Source organism: Megalops cyprinoides, chromosome 4 (genome assembly GCF_013368585.1).
Source record: "Megalops cyprinoides isolate fMegCyp1 chromosome 4, fMegCyp1.pri, whole genome shotgun sequence".
Classification (NCBI taxonomy): domain Eukaryota; kingdom Metazoa; phylum Chordata; class Actinopteri; order Elopiformes; family Megalopidae; genus Megalops; species Megalops cyprinoides.
The window spans coordinates 3,500,001-3,517,905 of NC_050586.1; the positions used below are offsets into that span (position 1 = coordinate 3,500,001).

General features: G+C 45.4%; 2 protein-coding genes across 5 annotated transcripts in view; one reads left to right on the forward strand and one right to left on the reverse strand.

Moving 5' to 3' along the window:
* The window catches only part of abca2 (ATP-binding cassette, sub-family A (ABC1), member 2), a 69,883-nt gene extending 62,450 nt beyond the window's left edge, over nucleotides 1-7,433 (forward strand). For 3 of the 4 annotated variants that reach the window (XM_036527555.1, XM_036527556.1, XM_036527554.1), the window contains 13 exons: nucleotides 1-13; nucleotides 207-330; nucleotides 500-632; nucleotides 1,414-1,534; nucleotides 1,896-2,074; nucleotides 2,375-2,516; nucleotides 2,695-2,829; nucleotides 3,270-3,373; nucleotides 3,930-4,022; nucleotides 4,260-4,362; nucleotides 4,702-4,839; nucleotides 5,139-5,348; nucleotides 5,719-5,754. The exon at nucleotides 1-13 is cut by the window's left edge and continues 135 nt beyond it. In XM_036527555.1, coding sequence (XP_036383448.1) covers nucleotides 1-13; nucleotides 207-330; nucleotides 500-632; nucleotides 1,414-1,534; nucleotides 1,896-2,074; nucleotides 2,375-2,516; nucleotides 2,695-2,829; nucleotides 3,270-3,373; nucleotides 3,930-4,022; nucleotides 4,260-4,362; nucleotides 4,702-4,839; nucleotides 5,139-5,348; nucleotides 5,719-5,754 — 1,531 coding nt within the window. Of the gene's footprint in view, nucleotides 14-206; nucleotides 331-499; nucleotides 633-1,413; nucleotides 1,535-1,895; nucleotides 2,075-2,374; nucleotides 2,517-2,694; nucleotides 2,830-3,269; nucleotides 3,374-3,929; nucleotides 4,023-4,259; nucleotides 4,363-4,701; nucleotides 4,840-5,138; nucleotides 5,349-5,718 lie in introns of all 4 variants that reach the window. The other variant, XM_036527552.1, reaches the window with a different exon arrangement.
* A 6,112-nt stretch (nucleotides 7,434-13,545) lies between these two features.
* On the reverse strand, nucleotides 13,546-17,880 carry paxx (PAXX non-homologous end joining factor). The gene is made up of 8 exons (XM_036527458.1): nucleotides 17,753-17,880; nucleotides 17,261-17,386; nucleotides 16,640-16,700; nucleotides 16,225-16,274; nucleotides 15,332-15,516; nucleotides 14,579-14,629; nucleotides 14,276-14,366; nucleotides 13,546-14,109 (listed from the first exon to the last, which is right to left on the reverse strand). Exons 2-8 carry the CDS (start codon nucleotides 17,371-17,373, stop codon nucleotides 14,061-14,063), a joined length of 600 nt encoding a protein of 199 aa, XP_036383351.1. The 5' UTR covers nucleotides 17,374-17,386; nucleotides 17,753-17,880; the 3' UTR covers nucleotides 13,546-14,060.
* Between the last annotated feature and the right edge of the window lie 25 nt (nucleotides 17,881-17,905).

A 17,905-nucleotide genomic window follows, 5' to 3' on the forward strand; every position in this document is an offset into this window, starting at 1 on the left:
TGAGCACGACAAGGTGACTATACCTATAAGACTATAACTATAAGAAAGTCAGATTAGAAGGAGCCATGACCATGACAGATCTATTGTCCTATCACACGATCCTCAAAAGACAATTGAGGAAGCAGTTTCCATTCATATACAGTAAATGTCTTTCAGACATAATCAGGAAATGATTTTATAACTATCATTCACTTCCTTATCCTCAGGATCTGAAGGTGGTGAATAGCTACCTGAAGTCCTGTTTCCTCATCTTCCCCAACTACAACCTGGGCCATGGGCTGATGGAGATGGCTTACAATGAGTACATCAACGAGTACTACGCCAAGATAGGTCAGTGTGTCCTCGCAGGAGTTTGGCTCCCCCATCTCTCTCTTCTCTCTCATACTCACACCTCCTCCTCCCCTCTCTCTCCTCTCTCACACTCCCACCTCCTCCTCCCCTCTCCTCTCTCACACTCACACCTAGTCCTCACCTTTCTCATCCTCTCCTCCTCTCTCAGGTCAGTTTGACAAAATGAAGTCCCCCTTCGAGTGGGACATCGTGACACGGGGCCTTGTCGCCATGACGATTGAAGGATTTGTGGGATTCTTCATCACTATCATGTGCCAGTATAACTTCCTAAGGAAACCCCAGTGAGTGTGTATGAGTGTGTGAATGTGTGTGCTTCTGTTCTTTGGTAAATGTGTGTGAGTGCAGGCATACGTGCCTGTGTCTATGTATGTGTGTGCATGCATGTCTATGTATGTGCGCGTGTGTGTGCATGCGTGTGTGTAGGTATATGTGCCTGTAGTGTTTCCTGTGTGTGTGCCTGTGTGTGTTTACACCTGTGTTAGCATGTATGTGTGTGAACTTTTGGTGTCCTCTAGTACCTGTGTGAGCTGGTCTTCCTGTAAATGTGTATGTAGGTAGGTGTGTCTGTATTTGTGTGTGTATGTCCTGTTACCTGCCAGTGTGTGCCCCACCCACCCCGCCCACTGACCCTGTCCTGCCCCGCCCTGCCAGCTGGGTCCCGCCTCTCCCCACCTGCCCCGGCCACTGACCCTGTCCTGCCCCGCCCTGCCTGTTGAGCCCGACCCACTGGGCCCTGCTTCCCGGCTGCCCTGCCCGCTGAACTTACCCTGCCCCGCCCTGCCTGCTGAGCCCCACCCGCTGGGTCCCCCCACCGTCTGCTCCGCCCGCTGACCCTGTCCTGCCCCGCCCTGCCAGCTGGGTCCCGCCTCTCCCCACCTGCCCCGGCCACTGACCCTGTCCTGCCCCGCCCTGCCTATTGAGCCCGACCCACTGGGCCCTGCTTCCCGGCTGCCCCGGCTGCTGAACTTGCCCTGCCCCGCCCTGCCTGCTGAGCCCCACCCGCTGGGCCGCGCCCCCTACCCCCCGTCTGCCCCGCCTGCTGACCCCTGCGTGTCTCTGCAGGAGGGTCCCCGTGAGCAGCCAGCCGGTGGAGGACGACGACGTGGACGTGGCTCGAGAGAGACGCAGGGTGCTGCGCGGTGACGCCGACAATGACATGCTGAAGATCGAAAACCTCACCAAGGTCAGAGACCGGCAGGACACGGGTTCGGGTCCCAAACAGGACGCTGCCGCTGCCTCTCCCAGCAGGGTCCTCGACCTGAACCCCCATGGCAAACATTCACCTGTGCACACGGATAACATGGCAGTTCATGGCTAAGATCATCTGCCAATCAAATGTGCAGTTAATAATCACATCAAAATGTTGTCCAGTAGCCAGAGGACTGGGCCAGATGGCCGATGGAGATAGAGCTTATAAAATTACAAAACCATAAGGATGATGATGTCATGATCTGCCCCAGAAGCTTGATCTTGATGAGGTGTGTCACTGGTGGGGGGACGATGGATCTGTTTTTCGTGACGGGACACCCCCTCCTCCCTCACAGGTGTACAAGTCCCGGAAGATGGGGCGCATCCTGGCGGTGGACCGGCTGTGTTTGGGGGTGCGTCCGGGGGAGTGCTTCGGTCTGCTGGGGGTGAATGGTGCGGGGAAGACGACCACATTTAAGATGCTGACCGGAGATGTGAGCACCACGGGGGGAGAGGCCTTCATCGGGGGGCACAGGTACGCCCCTCCTTCACTGAAGTTTCTCAGCCAAAAGGATGATGTTATGCTTTGAGATCCAGAGAGGGCAATCACAGTAACGTTTAATATGCCAAAGATGTGCCTGATATTGTTTACCGCTGTGTGCTGTATGATAGTTTTCATGCCACTTCTCATTTTTTCTGATTTTTTTGTGTTTTCCTTTGTGTGTGTGTATCTGTTTGTGTGTGTTTGTGCGTGTGCGTGTGTGTGTGTGTGTGTGTGTGTGTGTGTGTGTGTATCTGTTTGTGTGTGTGCTTGTGTGCGTATGCGTGTGCTCAGTATTCTTCGGGAGCTCCTGCGGGTGCAGCAGAGCATTGGATACTGTCCCCAGTTTGACGCCCTGTTTGAGGACCTGACGGCCAGAGAGCATCTGGAGCTGTACACCCGGCTACGGGGCATTCCCTGGAAGGACGAGGAGAGGGTGAGAGCCACAGCCAGGCTGCAGCTGGAGGGTTAGACAGGCTGGTTATACAGGGGAGAGGGTTAGACAGGCTGCTCGTACAGGTGAGAGGGCTCGGTTGGACAGGCTGCAGCTCCTGATTGTTTTTACTCTCTCTGCCCCCCGCCCCCCCCCCCAATATGTCTCCCCTCCCCTCCAGGTGGTACAGTGGGCCCTGGAGAAGCTGGAACTTTCCAAGTACGCTGACAAACCGGCGGGCACCTACAGCGGAGGCAACAAACGCAAGCTCTCCACGGCCATCGCCCTCATTGGATACCCCTCACTCATCTTCCTGGTGAGAGACCAGTCAGAAGGACAGAGAGAGACAGAAAGAGAGTCAGGCAGACAGACAGAGAGAGAGAGAAACAGAGAAACACAGGGAGAGAGAGAGAGAGAGAGAGAGAGAGAGAAGAGAGACAGAAAGACTGAGACGGAGAAAGCGAGAGGGAGATGGAGCAATTCCTGTCTCTTTTGCTGTGCACTTCTGATGTTAATCATGATCCTGAACCCTGTCCATTGGGTCTTAGCTGTTGTTTTGCTTTTTGTTTTTAGTATTAACTTATATTTCAGCAGACACTCAAATTTGTTGTCCACTTTGTCCACAGTGTCACCATGTGGCCTGTGTGAGAGTGTCCTCTCTGGCCTTCTCATGCCCTGTGCCTGGAGCTCAGTCTCTGCTCCTCACGGCCGCAGGCGCTCGGCTCTGATTGGTCTCTCCCTCTCTTCGTGATCCAGGACGAACCCACCACGGGCATGGACCCCAAGGCCCGCCGTTTCCTGTGGAATCTCATCCTCGACATCATCAAGACGGGACGCTCCGTGGTGCTGACGTCGCACAGGTGAGTCATTCCCCAGGACCGTGCGGCCAATCCGTACGCAGCTCCTGCGGTGTGGCGGTGCATGACATCACATGCAGAAACACCAGCTGTCTTCCGACACAGACTGAAGACCCGCCTCTTCAGACTGCATCTCAGTTCCACCTCACTCAGTCCCCCCTATAACACCTGCAGCGTCTACTATTTGCTGTTTATTTTATGTGTAGTATCACACTGTGTTTTGCGTTCTGTGATCCAGATGTGTGGTAGTATACTTGGCTTCCCTTGTCTAGTCAGGTTAGCGCAAGCTAACTTGCGGTAGGGCTTGAATAGTGTTATGCTTACACTCACTGGTTTGGGAGTGTTGTTAGCCTGGTCTGACACTGCTGCTCACTCAGCCTAAATGGATACACATCTGACCTTTTGTGCTGGAAGTTGCTCTGGATAAGAGCGTCTGCTGAATGAGCGTAATGTAATGAAATTTATATGCTTTCCTGACGCTCTGTAAGCAGGTGATGTGTACCTTACTGTGTTTGGTCCTGCTGTGCTTATGAGAGGTGTGGCCTCCCTGTCTCTGCAGCATGGAAGAGTGTGAGGCGCTGTGCACCAGGCTGGGCATCATGGTCAATGGGAGGTTCAAGTGCCTGGGCAGCATTCAGCACCTTAAAAACAGGTGAGAAGAGCACACCCTGCTGGTAGAAAGTAATATTGCATGTTTCAGGAGTACACACCTTACTGGTCAGATTTAATTCTACAAGGTTCACAGTGAGCAGGGATATAGACTCAACTAAGTCTTTCTTTTCTTCTCTTACCCTGCGTGTTTCCCATTCCCTGAATCTCTCTTCCTCTCTCTCTCTGACTCTTGACTTCTCCCTTTCTTTCTCTGTCACCTCCTCTCCCTCCCCCTCAGATTTGGGGATGGGTACATGATCACAGTGCGGACCAAGACCAGTGCCAGTGTGAAGGAAGTGGTGAGATTCTTCAACAGGAACTTCCCAGAAGCTATTCTGAAGGTACTCTTCCCTTTGCTGGAACGTGTGGAGGCATCAAGCAAGAAACAGAAAGGTTTTCAGTAGGTGGTCTGTGTATGGAGAGGTACACTCATAGGACTCCAGATAGGATGCCCAAGTGCTTTTCACAAGGACTAGCATTACAAGAAGATGTTGTAGTTCAATTAGTAGCCAGGAATTATAAATGAGGGCCTCGCTGACAAGTCAGGTTTTCATGGGTGACATGCATTTGTACAGTGTTCAGTAAGAGGAATAAAAAACACTTCCGACATCGTGTGGTAATACTGGTCCCCTGCCTTTCAACATAACTGTTAATTAGCCGGTCTCTCTCCCTCTTCACAGGAGCGACACCACACCAAGGTGCAGTACCAGCTGAAGTCTGAGCGCATCTCCCTGGCTCAGGTCTTCAGTAAGATGGAGCAGGTAGTGGAGGTGCTGGGCATCGAGGATTACTCTGTCAGCCAGACCACACTGGATAATGTGAGTGTGTTCCTGTCTGTCTTTATGTCTATATGCCTATCCATATGTCTGTCTGGTGGGCTCTCTTTGCTTGCCTGTGTCCATGTCTGTGTGTGTGTTTGTCTGCCTTTACTTTTGTCTGTCTCTTTGTCTCTCTGTCTGTCTGTCTGTCTGCATGCTTTTCTGTATACCTCTCTCCTCACCTGCCTGTGTGTTAGTCTGTCTCTGCCTGTCTTTGTGCCTGTCTGCTAGGCTACCTGGCTGTCTGTCTCCTCTGCAGTATCAGTGCTTAAAACCGTCTCAACACCCCGCCCTCGCAGGTGTTTGTGAACTTCGCCAAGAAGCAAAGCGACAACCTGGAGCAGCAGGAGAGCTCCCCCCCTGGTGGTGGCCAGTCGCCACTGCAGCGCATACTGAGCATGCTCCGGCCCCGGCCCGCCAACACCGAGCTGAACGCGCTCGTGAGCGAGGAGCCGGAGGAGCTGGAGAGCGACGATGACGAGGGACTCATCAGCTTTGAAGAGGAAAGGGTGAGAGAGAGAGAGAGAGAGAGAGAGAGAGAGGCGGGGCCAGAGGGAGGGGCGGAGACTGGAGAAGGGGAGGAGTCAGGAAAGGAGAAAGGGGAGTGGTGTAAGAGAGAGAGAGAGAGAGAGAGGGAAGATGGAGTGAGAGAAGTAGGGCTTGCAGAGGGATGGTATCAGGTGAGGGTGGGAGGGTAAGGGGTTAGGGGAAGCTGTCAGAGAGGGGAGGGGTCAGGCAGGAGGGGGTCAGTGGAGGTGGATATCAGAGGGGGTGGGGCTTGAGAGGGAGGAAGGATATAAAGCAGGAAACTGAGAAGCGGTTCCACTGAAATAACGCTAAAAATAATAAGCTAAAAATTTACATTTCCCCTTTTTTTAGGTGCAGCTGTCGTTTAACACAGACACTCTCTGCTGAACATCGGTAACTGACTTACAAAGAGAGATAGATGGAGACACACAGACTACAGCACAGAGATCTGTCTGACTCCAGGAGGAGAGGGGAAGATTTCAGGTGGGAAGCAGAGGACAAACAAGCAAAGGAATGTTTTTCTTTCCGGATTGGAGGCAGGCCGGGGCGGGGGGAGTGTCTCTGTCTGTGTGCGAGGGAGCGGCGCGCTGTATCTCTGTGATCCCTCGAACCTTTGCAGAAACGGAAAACTCTCGCTGAGCGCACCGTCTCGCTGAGATGTGTGGGGAAGAGGATGCAGTGAGAGGCCAAAGGCCAGCCCCTCTCTGACCGTCCGGCTGCAGCAGGGATTGAGGTGGGGAGGAGCTCAGAGAGAGAGGGCCACATCTTGGGTAATCCACTGCTATCACCAGAATGCCGGGACTTCAACAGGGACATTCTGTTTAAACGTGTACGTGTCCATTTATGAGTTTTGCTGAAATTGGGAACACAGAAGGGGAAGCGTGTGAATGTTGAGGAGAACTCTGAACCCTGAACACCCTCAGGGTCGCAGGGAGTGCAGAAACAGCATTGTGTTAAAAAGGGATTTTTCAGGGGTTAGGTGTCATTGGAAATTCCGGGCTTGATGCTTATTATTGCTATTATTATTATTGTTGTTATTATTATGTGTTGGCGTTTGTGGCCACTGATGTCACAGAATAACATATCATTCTCTTTAAGGTCAGACCACATTGGGCTCAGCATGCTGATGCTGACAGATGTCCTGCTCTGAATGTAAACTCATTTTTTGGGAATGGTAATGTTTGTTTCTGACCATTTTAATTGCCATTTTCCTGTGTTGCTGGACTTGCCCCCTTTTTTTGAGTTTAATAACTTTGAAACTGTCCTTGCCTTTCAAGCATGCTGTATCTTCAAACTCACTTAGAGCAATGAGTCCAAAGCAGTGCAGTGTGCTTCTTCTGTGGAGAGACAAGCGATTTCTTTCATGTAATGACATGTCTGCGGTCGGATTGCTGTGTTTATTTAATTAACAGACTGATAATTAGTAATTAATATACTGTACGTGCACCTTCAAAAGTGGCAAATTGTCGGCATGCTTGGGTTGAAAATGGAACTGTGTTGTGGGTCCCTGGCCTTTTATGTTTCTGTAACTTGAAAACACTAAACTAGTCAAAAAAGGAAAACCCTATGTACAGGCCAGCTGGCCTCCCCAGCCGCGGATTGTAAATGACGAGAAAATGTGTGACTGCGAGAACGCACAGATTGGAACCTCCTTAAACTGTAGCTACAGCTTTCCTGTTCTATAATGCGAGGAAACCACACCCACTTTCTGTATCTGACCTATTGAATTGACCAACACTGTGGAGTGGCTCCCTCATGTTTTTGTTTGGAACAGAACCCCTGTTCAACTGAACGCTCTCTTCCCAGACTCTCTTTCAGGATTGCAATGCTTAAATTGTACTGATGAAATCTCACGTGGACCTTATACTGTATATTTTTTTGAATGTAATTTGCAAGGTAATTTAAACCCTGTTAATGATTAATAATATAGCTATGAGTTGCTTTACAGTGGGTCATAAGGTCCCCCCACAAAGTGTCAATCACATGAACAATAATTAAGTCTATTTTATTACAGCACTGTGAAGCTAAAGTGAATTTTCAGCATATTATTTTGAACAGATCCTCAGAGGATGACTGCTGCCCTGTAGAAACAAACAGAATAACTTGGTGAATAACATGAGGGCAGAAGTGTTTTAACAGAACCAACAGGAGAGGAACATTCAGCTAAATACTCTTGTGTTGTAGTAGAAATGCACTTTTGTTCCACTGGCCCGAGGTGTGAAACTTGATATTTGCACTTGGTGTTTATACATTAACTCAGAAGAACTGTCCAGTTTTCTAACTGCCACAGATGTTATCTTCAGTGTAGTGTAGATATATATTTTTGAAATTTTGTGGCTTCATTACAAAATTTGTGTAAGTAGCCCTTTGCAAGTCATTCCAGGGCCCTTCTACACCCTGCCCCAAACATTGCAAATAACAAAAGTTTTAGTTCAGTAGTTTGCACCCCCCACCCCCCATGGCCCCCAACAGTAGAAATGAAGGTTTAACCACCAGGACTTTCCCATCGCTCATGTCACATCATGAGGATGCATTGAGAGGAGACTTACTTCTGGAGACTTACTTCGAGGGGTCGTATGACAGTATTGTTTTTCCCTGTAAAAGGAAGCTGATGGACAGCAGCGTTGAATGTGTTTCATGTTCCTCGAATGCACAGAGCGGGGTGTATTTGGGAATTTCTCTATATTAGCAGGGAACAAAATCTGGAACAGTTGTGTTTTTTAACAATAGGAAAGTGATCTGCAAAGGGCAGTTCTGCTAGCTAAAAAATGAATGACAAAAAACTCTTGAATGTTCAAAAAAGAAAAAGAAAACTTGGGTAACTGGTTGAGAAACATGGCATCGTCATGAATTTTTTTCCCTTTGTCAAATGTCACATATTTGTGTTTCAAGTAGAAACCGTTTTTTTTTTTCCATTTACTGTTGTAAATAATACCAAGGTCACACTACAGTGGCTCACATGGACTGGACCCCAGGCAGACACTAACCTTTGACCCTTTTCTCAGCCCTTGCTCATGACCGTTGTGCTCCGTTTTTGATCAGAGCTCTGTGAACTTTGACCTCTGTGTTACAACAAAGTAGACCTGACACCCTTAAAATGGCCTGGAGTGTGCCCGCCACCCATACCTTTACACCCTCCTACAAGCCAACCCCCCCCCCCCAGATTGCAAAGTAAAGGCCGTCACTGTATGGTAACATTGAGAGCTTCATTTAATAACACAACGTAAAAAAAAAAAAAAAAAACACTGGGGTGCTTTTCAGAGTCATTTTTGCTTCAGAGCAGAATAAGTCACAGTGAATCCTGAATATAAAATCCACCTTCAAGAGGACCAGACACCAGCAGTAGTGAGCCAGGTCATGTGATCAGAAACCACATGCAGTGATTATGATGTCATCAAACTTCTCCGGCTGATTTAGTGATGAATTCAGTTTTACTCTGGAGCCAAATGCTTTGGAATGTATCCTATGCGTGTGTATATGAATATAAATATATTTATATTTATATTTTAAGAATATATGTCGACGATTTTCCTTTGCTGTAAACTACTGTTCTCACGTAACATTTTGACTTGAATTTTTTTGGCTCGTTTCTGATTTGGTTGTTCGTTGTTTCCACACTCTTGTGCTCCAGCTGAAGTGATCTGATATTTTTCAAGTTAACAAAACAAAATGAACAAAAAAAAAATTAATAAATCAGGTATGAGTTGAATCATTAGAGTTTTTGAAGAGTTTTCTTGAAATTGAAAAATGGAATCGACTACAACTAGTCCTCTGGGGTTCTATACAGAGTGAAAGTATCGGAGAGGTGGAAACTGAGTGTGTGTGTGTGTGTGTGTGTGCGTGCTTGGAGCATGAGTTGTATATATTCGCATACAAGTTTTTTCTTGATCTGGGAGGTGGGGCGGAGGGTTGGGGAAATGGGCCAATGAACAGTCGGTTAATCGGTGAGATAGAAAATGTGAGGTTTGACACTAAAAATGGATGTAAGAATTATGATCTTTAAAGTAAGAAATTTAAACGTTTAATAAATTTAGTAAGTCATGTCATAAGTGGATAAGCAAATTGCATTTAGACAACGGGAATAAAAAAAAAACACAGAAATGACCATCAGGTAAAGGTGAGAAGAGCAGGCTAGGCTGCAGCCATGAATTTGGAAATAAGAGCAATAAATACTAAGAGTGAAAGCTAAGAAAAACAATGAGACGATGGCTAGTTAGCTAGGAAAGCAAAACGGGAAACCAGCAGCTCGTACTAATTCGATCCAAACTCCAGTGTGGTAATTTAGTACCGCCTCGTAGCACATCTTGGGCTCTCTGCCTACGTTACGCCCACAGACGACAGGATGTTTCGTGAAATAGTCATAACTCATGACACTAAAATCAGGAAGTAGATGCAAGAGAAGCTAGTATTACACCCGGTCCACACAGTTTCACAGCTGCGGGATGTACTTTTAGTCGTGCCGAAAGGAAATAACTTACTAGCAAGGAACATTCAGGAAAGGAGAATGGACAAACGAAAAACAGAGTGTTCAAGGAAACAGAAAATTAACCTGCCAAACAAGTAAGACGACATGCAAGACTCCTTACGTTTCTTTGTTGTTTCTTTCGTTTTTAATATTCATAAAAATCTCAGTTCCCACTGGTGTGTCCTTACGGAAGCCGAGAACGGCCGTGCGTGCAATTGTTTTTTTAAATGCCGTTATCTCGAGATCACGAGTATTTCGTTATCTTGAGATAACAAAACTCATTTTCTCGTGATAACGAGTTAATTATTTCGTTATCATGAGAAAACTAAAGGTCGTTTCCTCTTATTACTTATAATGTTTATCAGAGATCAGGAGTGCCATGCCAGCATGCATAGATGGCATCTGCAACTGCAGCAACTGATTTAAGCTGAAAATGTCAGAAGTACCCATTATTGATCAACGCATCAGACTGTACTTCAGTCAAGGTCTAACACAGGCAGAAATTGCATTGTGTCTTTCTGTTAGTTAGAGATAACATTCAGATCCTCTGACAGTCATGACAGCGACAGTCATGACAGCGATCTTGAAGGCTGAAATCAGGTGTGATCAAATGCAGCGTTTCCCAAACCTTTCCTGGAGGACCCCTTGTCCTGAATGTTTTAGATTTCTCCCTGCTCCAACACAGCTGATTCAAATGATCAACTCGTTATGAACTCCTGAAGCTGCTTAATAACAAACTGATCAATAAAACGCTGATCAAATGAACCAGACACTCATTTTCGAGTTCTCCATAATTATCCCATTAAAAAATAATTGCATGCACGGCCGTTCTCGGCTTCCGGTGCAGGATTGCACCTGAACTGGCTCTTCATAGGGCTGGATGAAGGGGAAGCAGTTGTAGCCAACTGGAGGTTACCTGCCTCTTCCAACTTGTAAAGAATATTGCAGGCATAGCTCTGTTATGGGTGTGATAGTGAGGCCACAAGCATATCATGGGAGGGTCTTCCCTCCAACAAGGCTGATAAGAAATCAGTTGAGTGCAGAAGTGTTTTAACAGAACCAACAGGAGAGGAACATTCAGCTAAATACTCTTGCGTTGTAGTAGAAATGCACTTTTGTTCCACTGGCCTGAGGTGTGAAACTCGATATTTACACTTGGTATTTATACATTAATTCAGAAGAACTGTCCAGTTTTATAACTGCCACAAATGTTATCTTCAGTGTAGTGTAGATATATATTTTTGAAATTTTGTGGCTTTATTACAAAATTTGTGTAAGAAGCCTTTTGCAAGTCACTTGGGGCCCTTCTACACCCTGCCCCAAACATCGCAAACAACAAAAGTTTTCAATAGTTCAAATACCTCTCTGCCTACAGTTACACAGACAAAAGTCTGTTTCGTGATCCACCCTAATATGTTGTGCAAAATATTTACGGGAAACTCCATCCCTCTCTGCGGTTGTTGCACAACTGATGATGAATGATTCTCAACCGTGATTCAAACCTTAACCTCTATAATCTCAACAATGAAGCTGGCCCTACATCAGCACCTATGGGGGAAGGTTCTGCGTAAAAGTTGTCATGATACTACAATCAGGAAGTAGATGCAAGAGAAGCTAGTATTACAAAAAGGAATTGCAAAAAGGAAACAACTCACTAGCGAGGAACATTCAGAGAAGGAGAACGGACAAAGAAACAGAAGAGTGTTCAGGAGAGCAGAAAATTAACCTGTGAGACAAGTAAGAAAACATGCAAAACTCATTCCATTTCTTTGTTGTTTTTAATATTCATAAAATCTCAGTTCCCACTGTTGTGTCCTGTTTGGACAACTTTCATTTTAACCTGTTCAGCCTGCAGAAGCATCTGTTCATTGTAGCCAACTGGAGGTTACCTGCCTCTTCCAACTTGTAAAGAATGAAAGACAATATTGCAGGCATAGCTCTGTTATGAGTGTGATTGTGAGGCCACAAACATATCATGGGAGGGTCTTCCCTCCAACAAGGCTGATAAGAAATCAGTTAATCTGATTTATTTAGGACTGAATAAAATATTGAATGTAGCATAAATATGTTAAAGACTCACTGTGTCCAAGCGATTTCTAACTGTAGAAGACACATTCAGTAGCATTCACTTGAAATAGTGCTTTTTTAGTTTTTTGTGAGGTAATGAGTAAAAAGAAGGTAAAAAGTAAAAATGTGTAAATCTGAGTTACTTGATATGTTAGTGTGCTGAAAGGAGTTTTTGTTAGAGGTTCTGTTTAATGAATAGTTTTTCAGTTTAGTGTGCTTAATTAAATATTGATTTGCCTATGTTCCAGCTTAAAGTACGCTGCTTGTCTGATTTATCATTTTTCTGGTCACCATCCTTAGCTAGCACACGAGGATAGGCAGTGTCCCAAAAATATCCTGGACACAGAAGTACAGAAAACAGAAGGACCTCAGAACCCTCACTTTGCTGTTTCACAATCTCTTATAAAAGTGGGTGAGAGTTTTCCTGAAACATTATATCCACCTGAAGCGTCGTCATGGCAGCCAAGAGCAGGTCTGTGCCGTACGTTGAAGGCCTGAGTAAGCAGGCCAGGAAGAAGTTTAAAGATGATGAGCTGAAACGCAACCCTGAAGTTCTCTATCATGACCTGGCGACGGATGGGAGCAAAACCAACCTGATCTTCTACAGCCAATTTACTTCTGACTGGACGAGTGTCCTGCCTGAACACTATCCTCACCACCGCACTTGTGAGATTGAAAAAGGCCACCAGATAAAGGTGTTTGAAAATGCTCACCTCAGCATAGCTACATTGACCATCAATATATATGCAAATGGAACAATACTTATTCAAGGTAATAAGGAGAACGACTTGCAGACATTTGAAAATGACTTCCCCCATCTGAAAGCAAAGGTAGAGGAGAGACAGGTGGCTCCCACCACTCCAGAGAAGCCAGCAATCAACCCACCAGCCGCCGCCCCGCCCACACCCACCAGCCCCACCCAGAGCATCGAGGAGGGGCTGGTCCAACTGAATTTGAGGGGTTCTGACCCTGATCAGCAGGATGGAGGGAAAGAAAACATTGTCGACCTGAAGTAGAAGGATCCCCTTCACAGATGGTGGATGGCCTATGCCTGAAATCCTCCTCAGGTTGACTTGAGTAACATATATTCTTGTTTTTTTCTTATTAAAGTATCAGGGGTGCTATCACATACCCTTTGTTTTACATACCAGAGCTCAGTAACATTTGAATTGCATGGGCACTTAGTAAATGCATAGGCCCGGACTCATATGAGACCTACATATGATCTGTGAAAAGGAAGTATTTTATAACATTAAGCAGCTTCAGGAACAAGGGGAGAATAATGCATTTGAGCTTAGCTTTGTAGATATAATAACCACCATTTACTCTCATACAATCAATTATTTACTCATTAATTTTTTTCTCAAATTTGGGTTGGATTGGAACTTGTCAAATGTACTCTCGTGAAAAATGTTTATTAAACATAAGTAATGTGATGTATCTGTCTGAGGAACAATGAAACTTTTTATTTACATTAAAACCAGGAAAAAATCAATTGTCTCCTAGAACTGATACCTGGCATACCTTAATGACATAATGACTGTTAATATTATTCTGTTAATACTGCCGTCTCACATGGGATATCTTGAGCAACATCCAAGTATCCTTCATAAATGATTTGCTGGCATAAGAGTTATTACTGTTGGATGATCACACAGCCAAAGCATACAATTGTAAGTCCCTTGAGGATATAAAATGGTTCTTGTGTCGGTTGTGATGTGTTTTTTGGTGGCATGTATTTAAGGAAAATTGCTTTATTATCAAGAAACATTTTATTTCTGTGCTCTCTCAGGAAACTACTGATCTACAGGCACTTCACATTGAAAAAAAAATCAAAAGCAAGTTTATTACACACACATTAATAATAGTTTAAAACATCCACCAGTTAAAATCAGTGCACTTAAAAACATGCCCCCTCTCCGATTTAAAATGCTAAAAATCATTGTATTGACAGGTATATCCTTGAAATCCATAAAAATTCATGTAGGAATTGTTAAGTTTAGAAGCAGTACATTCAGGTTCCGTTATGTGTGTAGAGTTCATGGGTTCCAGATGAAGTTGAGACCTTTGCAGGAAGAGTGGATTGGTGAGGCACAGCAGAGGTTTATGCCTCAGTATGTCTTCTGTCCGGCTCTCTGTCTGTCTCTCTGTCTGTCTGCTTTCATAGATCCTCGCTGTCATCAAAGGCCACTCCTGTTGCAGGCCTCTTTCTATTGAAGACACAAACAAAAAAATTATACTCATTGCTGGGTATGTGTCTACAAGCACATTTGTCTTACATATGTGTGCGTGTGTGTGTGTGTGTGCGTGCATGTATGTATGTGTGTGTTAAAGTGCTCGTATGGGTGTGTTTCCCCTCTTCTCCTTTATAATCACCTTCTGCTTCCTGGGTTGATGAGAGAATCCCCAGGCAGGCGCTTCCTTACAGCCACAGTTGGGCCATTCTGTTGCCTCCTTGGCTCAAAGTCTGAGTGACAGCATGCAGAATCACACCAATTTATGAACTACTTCACACTCCCAGCCTCGAAAGTGAAATACATCTCAACATTTAAAAGCCAAAATAACACATTTACAAAAAAGGGTGACACTTTTAGTTACTGTATGTTAGTTCAATCAACAGACAGAGTCATAGTAATGAAAACTGATGAGGAAGGAAAAAAATCCATCATGTCCACGCACCTGGATTGCGCCTGAACTGGCCCTTCATAAAGCTGGATGAAGGGGAGCCCCCTACAGGGGAGACAGATAATTACAGCATGAACTCACAGTGTATGCATGACCAATTGCAGTTCAGATGCAGTAGCCAAGAGGCAAACACAAAAATTAGCATACCCCATAACAACTTGGTCTATGGAGTTTCACTGTGTTTCCCAATATCTATGGCTGCATAGTTTACATGTTAAGAAGCCAGTATTCGTAGCAGTTGTAAGGAGCAGGGTTCATAGCCCAAGGGTTACTGGTCCAATTCCCAAGTGGGACACTGCTGTTGTACCCTTAGGCAATGTACCTCACCAGAATTGCCTCAGTAAACATCTGTCTGTATAAATGGATAACATGTAAAAACTGTAAGCCGTGTTAGTTGCTTCAGCTAAGAGCATCAGCTTAACCAAACGTAGTGTAGCCCTCTACAGTGGCAGCATCACAAACCAGGTTTTAACTACCCAGAATTCTTTGTGTCACAAGTCCTGTTCCCCGAGTCCACAGTGCTCTGAGGCTGAAGCAAGCCATGTGAGGCGATGGCTCTTTTGCTGCAGGCAGAGCCTCTGACTGCCGTGCAGACCTCAGCGTGTGACCTGGTTGATATGGGAGCAGGGAACGGGATAAGCCGTCCCGACGGACGAGAGGCCCAGGAATCCACACAGAACCTGCGCAGAGCAACGCCCCTTACACACGACCGCTCTCCTCCTGACAGTTCTGCAGACGCATTTTTACCTGCGGCGTTCAGGTTTGTCAGAGTGTCCGCCATCCCGAAGAGCAGGTCCCTCAGTGCCTCACTGGCCTCGGGGTCGCTGAGTCTGGACAGGGTGACGGTCACGGCCCCTGTGGTCCCGCCCAGCTGGAGGGAGACACCCTCCTCCAGCGTGGACACTGAGGCGCTCCCACTCCGGCATGCTGATCTGGCAACCCAGAGGATGCAAATGTGGTGTAGTGGTTATGAGTGGTGGAGTTAGGCTCATAACCGAAGGAATGCCAGTTCAATTCCCCGCTGGGGCACTGCCGTTGTACCCTTGGGTAGAGTACTTAAACCAAAATTTCCTCAGTAATTATCCAGCGGTGCAAATGGATACCTATGTAACCTGGTCTGGATGAATGCAAATAATTTAATGTAATGTTAATGTAACGAGGGATGTGAACAGGAATTTCGAGCAGCACAAGAGGGGTAACCGTGACAATAAAGAGGAAATGATGAAAACCAGTTTTAGACAGACAGACAAATGACATCGAAAGCTGCTGCTATGGGTGGGAGATGTTTTTCACCAGCTACTCCATATGTATGCAACAGATAAAGCATTTATTGCTAAGGGAAACATACCCATCTAAAATTTTGACATATTTTTTTATACAGCTGGACAGAAATAAAGGTCATCTCCCTTGTAAGAGGGTAAAACATCAGTTCCTCAGCTGGGAATTGAATGTGCTGATCTGGCAGCCTTCTTGCTACATATCTCCAGTTCCTCTTCCAGTAAAAGACACAGATGCCCTGGCCACCAGAGCCCACTGCAGTACCAAGTCTATGAATATAAACCCTAACTTCACACCCCTGTAATCATTCACCTGTACAATGCAAACCAACCTATACCGTTTTTTTTTTTTGGTAGACATACCTGATTTTTGAGATGTAATCTTCTGCTGACGTCAAGGCAAATTTTTTTCTCTGAAAGTTAGGACACATATCTGTCAATCACAATTTACCACAACTTCGCATTAAATATGTAAATATGTAACTGAACATATGTAATGCAGGGTGACAACTCCTATTTTGGAGGGGTTTTGCTGGCCTCTTTAGAACATGAATATTTTGAAAACTGGAAACAGTATGTAAGTTAATTAAATCTGCCCCAAATGAATAAAGACTTTGCACATGCTGGGTGCTTACAGAACCTGTAATGTAACAAGCTAATGTCCAACGTGTTAACCAATTAACCAAACTGTTAAATGTCTTAATATTTCTCTTTCTCTCTCTCGCTGTCTGTTTGTGTGTGTGTGTGTGTGTGTGCGCGCTTGCACTGAAGATCTTACATGTTCGGCGAAAGTCTCCTCTGTGAAATCTGTACTCCACACTTCCGAGGCATTGGTTAAACTGGCAAAGGAAAATGTATGTATTACTGTATCAGAATTCCGCTGATGTTCATTTCCTGGGGAATTTACGAGAATATTCTGAAGCACGCATACAAAAGAAAACACAGAGGGAAGCGAGTCAGATAAGAATTATAACACGAACTTTTAAAGATTCCCCTACAATACCAGGGGAAACGTATAATAAAATGCTGCTTTCATATTAGAAACATCAAGGGACGCGGCTGCAAGTGAGAGGGACTTCTGTCTTCCACACCGCCAGAGGGCGCAGTTTCGTATTCTCAGTCGCAAATACGCATGGCTTTACGCTTTGCCTCGACTTGTTTGTCTATTGTGTTGGTCATTTAAAAAGAATGTCGCATGAACAAGATAGCTAGCGTTCAAGCTAAGTCAGTAATACAATTAAGTAAAATTCGGGTCGGAAAAGATATTGGAAAGATAGAAACTTTTGTAGTGGATACATCAGTAAGCACAATGCGACACTCTCCAGTCTGTGATTAAATGTAAGACTCAGCTACCTAGACTGTAGCTGATTGCCAAGATAGAAGAGAATCTGACACTCACCCGATATTGAATACCCCTGCTTTCCTGTGTGAGTAGCACACATATTTTACGTTGTTACTTTTGTTAACCAAGGTGCAGTACATCGATTTTGCCGGAAGTACATCGTGATCCATTTATAAAAAACAGCTAAAACGAACGAACACAAGAGAGGCGTGTGTACCGTAAAGGAGCAGAGGAGGCAGTCACAGTGACGGAACCGCGATTAACCAATCAAAGACAGGCGAAAAATGAATACAAAGACGGCAAATCCGGCCGCAGCACTGCAAAATCGGCTGTCAAAATAATAAAAAAACAAAATCAACGCGAAATAATAGAGCCAGTTATTTAGCTATTCATTCTGCTTCGATATGTCATAATCGTCTAAATAAAATTTCCCCTGTATGCAGTTATGAATTAACACACTGATAACATTGTTTGCCGTGTGGTGCTGAAGCCTTCCAGTTGACGTTAGCCGTTAACCACTTCTTTTTATTTATCGTGGCATAAACTTACAATTAGATATGATATGGCAGATCGATATGTAAGCAGGATGCCGTGTCGTACGTTATACCAGGCCTATATTTTTGTGGTAACACCTGTTATTAGAAAGGTCCTATATTTGCTACCCCGTTATGAGGCGTGCAAATGGAGGCCACGCCCCCTGCG

What these genes read in the sequence shown, in the direction of transcription:
- paxx (XM_036527458.1), bottom strand. Translation starts at nt 17,373, where the DNA reads ATGGATCACGATGTACTTCCGGCAAAATCGATGTACTGCACCTTGGTT. An exon ending in AGGAGACTTTCGCCGAACAT is followed by an intron (nt 16,275 to 16,639) that starts GTAAGATCTTCA and finishes CCTAACTTTCAG; the next exon opens with AGAAAAAAATTTGCCTTGAC. An exon ending in CCAGTTCAGGCGCAATCCAG is followed by an intron (nt 14,367 to 14,578) that starts GTGCGTGGACAT and finishes GCTGTCACTCAG; the next exon opens with ACTTTGAGCCAAGGAGGCAA.